The sequence below is a fragment of the Garra rufa genome, chromosome 18 (assembly GCF_049309525.1).
Source record: "Garra rufa chromosome 18, GarRuf1.0, whole genome shotgun sequence".
Classification (NCBI taxonomy): Eukaryota; Metazoa; Chordata; class Actinopteri; order Cypriniformes; family Cyprinidae; genus Garra; species Garra rufa.
Window position 1 is genome coordinate 10,486,908 of NC_133378.1, and position 10,638 is coordinate 10,497,545.

General features: G+C 36.9%; 1 protein-coding gene across 1 annotated transcript in view; it reads left to right on the plus strand.

Moving 5' to 3' along the window:
* LOC141291506 (ankyrin repeat and SAM domain-containing protein 1A-like) overlaps positions 1-9,603 on the plus strand; it is a 79,812-nt gene extending 70,209 nt beyond the window's left edge. The window contains exons 5-10 of the mRNA XM_073823664.1: positions 154-450; positions 4,975-5,050; positions 5,133-5,234; positions 5,336-5,422; positions 8,089-8,261; positions 9,535-9,603. Of these exons, the coding sequence (XP_073679765.1) occupies positions 154-450; positions 4,975-5,050; positions 5,133-5,234; positions 5,336-5,422; positions 8,089-8,261; positions 9,535-9,603 (804 nt within the window). The remainder of the gene's footprint in view (positions 1-153; positions 451-4,974; positions 5,051-5,132; positions 5,235-5,335; positions 5,423-8,088; positions 8,262-9,534) is intronic.
* Positions 9,604-10,638: the final 1,035 nt, after the last annotated feature.

Below are 10,638 nucleotides of genomic sequence, written 5' to 3' on the forward strand. Positions count from 1 at the left end.
CTCTCCTTGCAAAGCTATGTCAAAAAATCGCATAGCTTTACAATCTCCTGGAGTCTTCAGCAAAGGCTTCCTCGGTTTCATCAGTAAACTAGATTTTTCCAGCTCTTTGTCTATCAACATCTCTTTCTCCTCTCCTAATCCTTGTCTCCGCAGAACAACGACAACGAGACGCCGTTGCACTGTGCGGCTCAGTACGGACACACTCAGGTGGTGCAGCTGCTGCTGGAGGAGTTGACCGACCCCACCATGCGCAACAACAAGTTTGAGACGCCGCTGGACCTGGCTGCGCTCTACGGCAGGCTGGAGGTGGTCAAACTTCTGCTGAGCGCTCATCCCAACCTTCTCAGCTCCAATACCAAGAAACACACCCCTCTGCATCTGGCTTCTCGCAACGGACACCTGCCCGTGGTAGAGGTGCTGCTCGCCGCTGGCGTGGATATCAACTATCAGGTATGGATACAGAATTTTTATGGCGTTATTTTAATGACAAATGCGCTACATAGATGAAGTATTTTCCGTCCTGGATTAAACATTGTCAAAATCTATTAACCAATCAGATTTCCTCTGATGAAAGTGCTACGTGAAATATTATGTATAAATACTAATGTATTTCTCATAACATACGTGAATTATATTATTAGAAATGCATTTGCAGACAATGCAATTATCTGTAACTGTCACATAAATGTAATCCACTGTTTTAGAGGAGAGTGCCATTGAATTTGCTGGTAATATGAAGTGTTTTCGTTAAAAAAAAAAAAACTATTCAGAACTAAAAGCAAACACTTAATTAAAAAAAAAAAAAATCTAAATAAATGTCCAAACAGCAGCGATTCTAGCAGAGCATTTGTTGTGTTATATCTTGTATCAGTCAGTAATTTAATGTTGATTTGATATGAATTGTTACTTTTAAACATTTATTGCAATGAAAATTCAGTTGAAGTATCTGAATTAATGACACAACACTGACCTTTCACATGAAGTCTTTGCTTGACTATACAACTGGACAGAGGTTAATGATATGTACAAATCATCCAAGCAGCCAATTCCTAGCATAGGCCTATAGGCTACATTTGATTAACACTGCTAAATATGATTAAACGGAAAAAATTCAAATAAAGATCCATCTTTGATTATCAAAATAATTCCAGGTGCAGTTCACTCCCAGCCAGTTAGATTTAGAGTAGGCTCTAGTTTCAGTAGGTTCATTGGTCACTCATGGAAGTCTGATTAGTTAAATCTTTATTTATATTAAAACGGTGTTTACAAAGTACATTACAGAGAGATGCATGTATGCATTCACAGAAAATACAACAATAAAATAGGAAATACAACAACAAATACAACTATAAAAAGTCAAGGAGAGACTCCAGTGAACAGTTTTGCTTTGAGATACTTTTTAATGCATAATGATAAATTTTTGACAATGTTTAATCCAGGAGCGACAATCCTTCATATATATATAGCGCATGAGCACGGAGAGATTTGCGAATGTGCAGAACACCGTTTGAGTGGAAAGGAAATCCGCGAGCGAGCAGAGAGATTCGTGCTCGCTCATGATATTAATAAGCTTTTGCGCTACAATAATGTGCTCTCGACATTTGTCATTAAAATAACGCCATAAATTTTTGACACTGTTTATGTCAGTCTCACATTCTGACCTAAGTAGAAATGCAGCATTAAAGGGATCATAGCTCATCCAAGATGTTAATGTGTTTCTTTCTTCAGTCGTAAAGAAATGCAAACAACACACTAATCATGTTACAAACATGCTAAAAACATTCTTTTCATATTAGAAACATGGTAACATGTTAATCATGCTAGAAACAAGCTAGCAACATGCTAATCATGCTAGAAATGTGCTGACAACATGCTAATCATGCTAGAAACAAGCTAACAACATGTTAATCATGCTAAAAACATGCTAAGAACATTCTAATCATGTTAGAAACATGCTAACAACATGCTAATCATGTTAGAAACATGCTAACAACATGCTAATCATGTTAGAAACATGATAATCATGCTAGCAACATGTTACTGATGCTAACAACATGCTTATCATGTTAAAAACATGCAAACAACAAACTAATTATGTTGCAAACATGCTAAAAACATTCTTTTCACACTAGAAACATGGTAACATGTTAATCATGCTAGAAACAAGCTAGTAACATGCTAATCATGCTAGAAATGTGCTTAAAACATGCTAATCATGCTAGAAACAAGCTAACAACATGTTAATCATGCTAGAAACATGCTAAGAACATTCTAATCATGTTAGAAACATGCTAACAACATGCTAATCATGCTAGAAACATGCTAACAACATGCTAATCATGTTAGAAACATTATAATCATGCTAGCAACATGTTACTGATGCTAACAACATGCTTATCATGTTAAAAACATGCAAACAACACACTAATCATGTTGCAAACATGCTAAAAACATTCTTTTCATACTAGAAACGTGGTAACATGTTAATCATGCTAGAAACATGCTAACAACATGCTAATCATGCTAGAAACATGCTAACAACATGCTAATCATGCTAGAAACATGCTAACAACATGTTAATCATGCTAGAAACATGCTAGTAAATGTTAAATAAGTTAGAAACACGTTAGCTACATGCTAAAACATGCTAGTAAAGTGTTAAATAAGTTAGAAACATGCTAGCTACATGCTAAAACATGCTAGTAAAGTGTTAAATAAGTTAGAAACATGCTAGCTACATGTTAAAACATGCTAGTAAAGTGTTAAATAAGTTAGAAACATGCTAGCTACATGCTAAAACATGCTATCTATCCATTTATCCATCCATCTGACAGACTGTATTGCCTTCAAAACATTCAATCTTTTTAGTTTTAAAAGTACTTTTTCAGACTGAAGAAAAAAAACATAACTACTACTATTTCTAAAACTTTTCAAAACTTTAAAACTTTTTCACACTTTCTGATCAGGCTATGTCAAGCCAATTTAAAGTTTGTCTTGACAAACTTTTTTTTATCTAGTTTTAAATTGTAATAATATTTCACAATGTTACTGTTTTTACTGTAATTTTGGTTTTCAGTCTTCAGTGTCACTTGATCCTTCAGAAATCATTCCAATATGCTGATTTGCTCCTCAAATTATTATTATTGATAAAAACAGCTGTGCTGCTTCATATTTTTGTGAAAACTATGACATTTTATTTTTTAAGATTCTTTGGTGAATAAAAAGTTCAAAAGAATAGCATTTATTTGAAACGGAAATCTTTATGAACATTATAAAAGTCTTTACTGTCACTTTTGATCAATGTAAGGCAGCCCTGCTCAAACTGTATTAATTTCTTTAAAAACTACCCTGCTGAAAAAAAAAAAACGCTAATACCAGCCTAGGCTGGTTGGCTGGTCTTAGCTGGTTTAAGCTGGAAGTAGCTGGTTTCAGCCGGTCTCCCAGCCTAGCCAGGCTGGAAAAGTTGAAAAGTGGCCAAAACCCCTCTAAAACCAGCCTGCCTTCCAGCTATGACCAGCTTAAACCAGGTTGGTTGACCAGCTAAAACCAGCCAACCAGTCTAGGCTGGTTTTAGCTGTTTTTTTCACCAGGGTAATAACTTTTAAAGGCCATAGATATCAAATGGATAGCAAATTGGGTTTAAATACCATTTAATTTTGACTTTAAGGAGTTTAACAGCGTATCAGTGTGGGAGTGTGTTGGCCAGGCTTTCAGCAGTCAGTACAGGTGGTTTGATCTCACAGTTCTCACTCAGTTTCTCGCCGTGATTTAAAGTAACTGCTCTTTAGCACCTTGCCAGAACACTCCCGTCTCTACCTGAGAAACCTGCTCACACGCTTAACAGTAACAGCCTGCCATCTGTCTCTCACTCAGTACGTCCTAAGAGCAGCGACCCACATTGACATAGTCTGGTTTGTCTGCTCACACGCTGAGAAAGCTGGTGCAGTGTGAAAATGAGTTTGTCTGGTCTGTGTGTCGTCTCCGTTGGGTTCTGATATGCCACATCGGATACAGTTATTGCCATCAAATGACCTAAAACACAACTTACAAGATATTTCAACCTTCACAACTTTTATCTAAGTGTCTAAAACAGTATGGGGTCAGTGTATGTTCCTATGTATTGGACACCCTCTTCTAATGAAAAGGTTTGACTACTTTATTCATTTCAATGAGTACAAATCTTAATGTTTAAGCATGTAATGATATTCTAGGGAACTGTGTGCTTCTAATTTTATAGCAACAGTTTGGACATAATCCTTTTCTATTCTAACATGACAATGCCTCTGTGTATTAAGCAAGGGTTTAAATAGAAATGATTGATTCAGTCAGTGTGGAAGAACTTGACTGGTCTGCATAAAGCCAAGTCCTAATCCCAGTTGAACACCTCTGGTGTGACTTTAAATGCAGACCTTGAGGCAAGAACCCATCGCCAAACACCAATGACTTGTACAGTCAGTCATTTTAGACACTTCCAAAACTGGTGCAACAGAGATGGAAATACATTTTTTTAAATGCATGTATTATGCTTTCATCTTGGTTGTCACAGTTTTGGAAGTGCCTTTTTCTGTTCTAAAGAAGGGGGTGTCCCAATACTTTTGTCCATACAGTGAATGTACAAGTCATTGGTGTTTGGTGTTGAGTTTTTGGCTCAAGGTCGCATTTAAAGTCACACCAGAGGTGTTCAGCTTGGATTAAGAATTGGCTTTATGCAGAACAGTCAAGTTCTTCCACACTGACTGAATCAATTTCTCTGTGAACCTTGCTTTATACACAGAGAAATTGTAATGTTAGAGTAGAAAGGGTCCTGTCCAAACTCTTGCTATAACATTAGAAGCACACAATCCCTTAGAATATCATTCCATGCTTAAACATTAAGATTTGTACTCATGGAAATTACTACATTTATTAGAAGGGGTGTCCCAATACTTTTGGCAGTATAGTGTATCTTATGCTAAATGTTTCATTTGTTAACAGACAGAGAAAGGCAGTGCCCTTCATGAAGCAGCTCTATTTGGAAAGACAGAAGTCGTACAAAAACTACTCAACACAGGTAAAAACAAACTCAAATCCACAAATTACAAATCGTTTGACTGCTGAAATTGTACTTAGGGTGCTCTGTGGATGTTTTTCAGGTATCGATGTGAATATCGTGGACAGTAAGAATCTAACAGCGCTGGACACTGTTAGAGACATGCCCTCTCAAAAGAGCCGGCAGATCGCTGCCCTCATACAAGGTACGTCTGGAGCAGATATCACACACATCGCTGAATCTGAACAACTCCAAGTTGTTTTCTCCTCAGGTAATCATTTTCACGCTTGTCTTCTCTCTCTAAAGCTCATATGAGCGGCCGTCCTCCAGACACGAGCCTCCCTCCTCCACCAGTGCCTCCGCCTCAAGAGAGCCTGAGCCCCAAGAGAAAAGGTCAGAACCACTCAAAAAAACTGTACATGATGAACATTTTGACACTTGAGATATTAGGTACATTTTAAAGCTGTGAAATCTAACCATAGAATTCTTAAAGGGATAGTTCAATAAAAAATAAAAAATAAAAAAACTCACCCCATGATTTACTTATCCTCAAGCCATCCTAGGTGTATATGCCTTTTTTCTTTCAGAGTTAAATTTAAAAAATGTCCTGGCTCTTCCAAGCTTAATAATTTGTGAGTGAATGGCTGTTGAGATTTTGAAGTCCAATAAAGTGCATCCATCCATCTTAAAAAGTGCTCCACATGGCTTCTGTTGTTAATAAAGGCCTTCTGAAGCAAAATGTTTCTTTCAGAAAAATATCTATATTTAAAAGCTTCTGTGCGTATGTGCGTTCACAAGAATGTAGATGTAGCGTAAGCTCCAGTGAGATCGTACTAGTCTTGCACGAACCAAGTTTTGCTTAAAGCAAATGAAACCAATCTCCTTTTGGCTTATATCCAAATCCTCAGATTTTGTTCTCAACAAAGCCCCGTACTTCTAGTTTGTGGCTCGTGTTTTGTTTTCACCTCTGCACTACAGCGAGGGAATTTTTTTTTTGCTGATTTTGTACGTTTGCCGACTGACAAAGAAAAGGTCATCTATAATTGTATTATTTAAACAGTGAGAGACAGAATAACAACAGAAACAACATCAACAATGCATTTCAAAAAAGTTATAAATTGATTTGCATTTTAATGAGTGAAATAAGCATTTGATCCCCTATCAGTCAGCAAGATTTGTGACTTCCAGGGGTCTTTTATACATTTATCAAGCTGCTTGTTACCTGTATAAAAGACACCTGTCCACAGAAGCAATCAAACTCTCAGATTCCAAACTCTCAGTTTCCAAACTCTCCACCATGGCCAAGACCAAAGAGCTGTCCAAGGATATCAGAGACAAGATTGTAGACCTACACAAGGCTGGAATGGGCTACAAGACCATCGCCAAGCAGCTTGGTGAGAAGGTGACAACAGTTGGTGAGATTATTCGCAAACAGAAGAAACACAAAATAACTGTCAATTTCCTATGGTTTGGGGCTCCATGCAAGATCCCACCTCGTGGAGTTTCAATGATCATGAGAACGGTGAGGAATCAGGCCAGAACTACACTGGAGGATCTTGTCAATGATCTCAGCTGGGACCACAGTCACCAAGAAAACAATTGGTAACACACTACGCCGTGAAGGACTGAAATCCTGCAGCGACTGCAAGGTCCCTCTGCTCAAGAAAGCACATGTATAGGATCTGAATGATTCAGAGGAGAACTGGGTGAAAGTGTTGTGGTCAGATGAGACCAAAATCGAGCTCTTTGGCATCAACTCAACTCGCCGTGTTTGGAGGAGGAATGCTGCCTATGATCCCAAGAACACCATCCCCACCGTCAAACATGGAGGTGGAAACATGGTTTGGGAGTGTTTTTCTGCTAAGGGGACAGGACAACTGCACAGCATCAAAGGGATGATGGATGTGGCCATGTACCATCAAATCTTGGCTGGGAACCTCAGTCAGGGCATAGAAAATGGGTCGTGGATGGGTATTCCAGCATGGCAATGACCCAAAACACATGGCCAAAGCAACAAAGAAGTGCTCAAAAAGAAGCACATTAAGTGGCCTTTCCAGTCTCCAGATCTTAATCCCATAGAAAACATAGACAACTGGCCAACTACAAGAAACGTCTGTGATTGCCAACAAGGGTTTTGCCACCAAGTACTAAGAAATGTTTTGCAAAGGGGTCAAATACTTATTTTACTCAATAAAGGCAAATAAATTTATAACTTTTTTGAAATGTGTTTTTTTTTTTTCTGGATTTGTTTTATTTATTCTGTCTCTCACTGTTAAAATAAACCTACTATTAACGTTAACGACTGATCATTTCTTTGTCGGTGGGCAAACATACAAAATCAGGAAGGGAATAAAATAATAATTTTTTCTCACTGTATATAGACAGGTGTGTGTCGTTCCAAATCATATCCGATCAAGTGATTTTTACCACGGGTAGACTCTAATCAAGTTGTAGAAACATCTCAAGGATGATCAGTGGAAACAGGATGCACCTTAACTCAATTTTGGGGGTCATGGCAAAGTCTCTGAATACTTATGTACATGTGATTATTTTATTTTTTTCCCGTTTTTTATTTATAATAAAATCACAAAAATTCAAATAAACTTCTTCCACGTTGTCATTATGGGATATTGTTTGTAGAATTTAGAGGGAAATAGTGATTTGAATCCATTTTGGAATAAGGCTGTAACATAACAAAGTTGGAAAAAGTGAAGCACTGTGAATACTTTCCAGATGCAATGTGTCTTTACTCATCATTTAATTAGATTGTTATGAGTCAGTTTTACCCAAAATTGCATAGAAAATTTAAAATAGCTGTATTTTTTGTGAGATTCCTGGATACTTGAGTCTGGCTAGCAACATGTTCTGATTTCATTCCACTTGTTTCTAAACAATAGTTTCTTGTCTCTAAAATCTAAAAAAAAAAAAAATAGAAATAGCTTTTATTATGTTTAGCAGTCCAGATGTGAGAGGAAATGTAATCAAATGGCTAATGCTCTTGGTATCCGTATGCCAGATGTTGTGCAGATGTTGTAATGTGTACGTTCGTGTTTTGACAGGAGAAATGGAGCAGCAGGTCAGTGAGTTCATATCCGGTTTGGCTTCGACGCCTGTGGAAGAGAGTCCGTATGAAGCTCTGTTTGAGGCGTCCTCCTGTGTCTCACTAGACAGCCTGGCCAGCGGAAAGTCGTCGGACAGAGACTCCGGACGACCGGACAGCGAAGCCGGGAAGGTGAGTGTCTGAGATATATTTCTTTAGTGTCTGAGTGTCTTAAATCATTTACTGGCTGATAACAACCAATTACAGAAAACAAGTCTTTTCAAGTAACTCTTTGACAACGTCCTTTCAGTTTAGTTTAAAGAATTATTTCACTCCATAATAATTTACTCACCCTCATGTTATCCAAGATGTTCATGTCTTTCTTTCTCCAGTCGAGAAGTAATTAAGGTTTTTGAGGAAAACATTCCAGAATTTTTTTTTTTTCAATTAAGTGGACTTTAATGGGGATCAACAGGTTGAAGGGCCAAATTGCAGTTTCAGTGCAGCTTCAAAGGCCTCTACACGATCCCAGCCAAGAAATAAGGGTCTCATCTAGCGAAACAATTGGTAATTTTCTGAAAAAAATAAATAAATAAATTGTGCTTTTTGACCACAAATGACCTTCTTGCACTAGCTCGTACACATTACATAATCACGTTGGAAAGGTCATGTGTGACAGGCGGAAGCACTGACCCAGTGTTTACAGGGTTCGTACAAGGTGCCTATAAAACCTAAAGTGAAACTCAAAACTTCACAAAATCTGATGAGCATATGCAATGCATGCAAAGCTTTTACTGGACCACAGCTGGTGCCATAACAATCATAAACACTAAAAATAATATCAGGTAAATTACCTGGATTTGCCAAAAACACTGGTGGTTACAGGCTTCCTAAATAATGTGTTTTTTCATATGTCAAAGGAGTAGTTCACTTTCAGAACAAGAATTTACAGCTAATGTTAAGTGCTTAAAGTACTTGAATTTGACTTTATTTTTGAATTTAAGGCTTGGAAACCCCTTGAAAATAGCAACGTTCCTGAAGAGGTAATTGAAAAGTGCTTGAATTATTAAAAGACAATGTATATATAAAAGAAGTGTTTATGTTTTCCAATAAGCACGGAACTTTTCACACAAAATTTACACAATTAAAAACATTTCTTTCCCCTTTTCAGTTAGTGTTATAAAGCTATCAAGCTAAACCAGTAGTAGTACTGACAGTGTTGCGTAAACACGACTGAAGCCGTGAAAAGAGGAACAGACAAACCAAATCAATTGACCAACTCAAGTGAGTCACTGAAACTGCTCCAATTGATTCAAACTTGTGACTTCGGTCTTTCATTTCAAGCGATTCACTAGCAAAAAAACAGATCAAATTAAAAGAGCCATTCTTTTTCAAATTTCGACATTGCTTATAATGATTTTAAAAACATAGTGATTGGTGAAACTGAGCTTATTTCATTATTTAGAATCGGGACTTTGTAGCGGGTTGGCGAATCTTTTGCTTTGGCTCGGAAACCAAGGAGTGCAGATTGTGAATCATTTGATTCAGATTGGGAGTTTGATGTGGTTTCCTGAATCATTTGATTCAGTTCGGGACTTTGGAGCATGTTTATTTATTTCAGATCAGCATTTTGGAACGGTTTCGCAAATCTTTTTTTTTTTTTTTTTAAACAGTGGTAAACATCAATAACCACTCAAGAAGTGAGATCTCTGGTTAAAGTCCTTGAAAATCAAAAAATTAGTGCTTGAAAAGTCCTGGAATTTCATTTTACAGTATCTGTACGAACCCTGTGTTTACAAAGCGAACATGCAAAGAAAGTCCAAAACAGTAAAACAAATGTCGGACGATTTTAAAGTTGGAGGAGAAAGTAAGATGAAGTACACAGACAAAGAACTAACATTTGTGGTTAAAAAGTATATGAATATACCAATCGTTTCGCTAGATAAGACCTTATTAGTCAGGTGGGATCATGTAGAGTCCTTGAAGCTGCATTGAAACTGCAATTGTAACCTTCAACCCATTGATCCTCATTGAAGTCCACTATATAGAGAAAAATCCTGGAATATTTTTTCTCAAAAACCTTTATTTCTTTGAAGAATGAAGAAAGAAAGACATGAATCTCGGATGACATGCGGATGACTAAATTATCAGGAAATTGTAGTTCGGGAGTGAGCTAATTCTATATCACATTCTATATTAATGGAAAGCTAATATATTTCTTCCTAGCAGTAAACATCCAGTGAATTATATTGCTTGGGAGAAATTATGAATTTATTATGAAGTTATTAATAATGCATTTATAGTATTTCTTAAGCTTTAAAAAAAAAAAAAAATTTACTCTTTTTACACAAAAACAATAAAGTAGTTCTTTAAGGGGAGAACACTGCAGGCAAAAACACAGTTTTTGGGCTTTTTGGTTTTTCATAAAGTGTTTTTCAGATTAGTGGAAAGAAAACACCCAAAAGACACTGAAAAGTGTTTCTTTTATAGCACTTTATCTATTTGTGTCAATAGATTTCAATTACAATGCATATTTTTAAAGGCCGTTTTCCACAAAATGAGTTTTTTC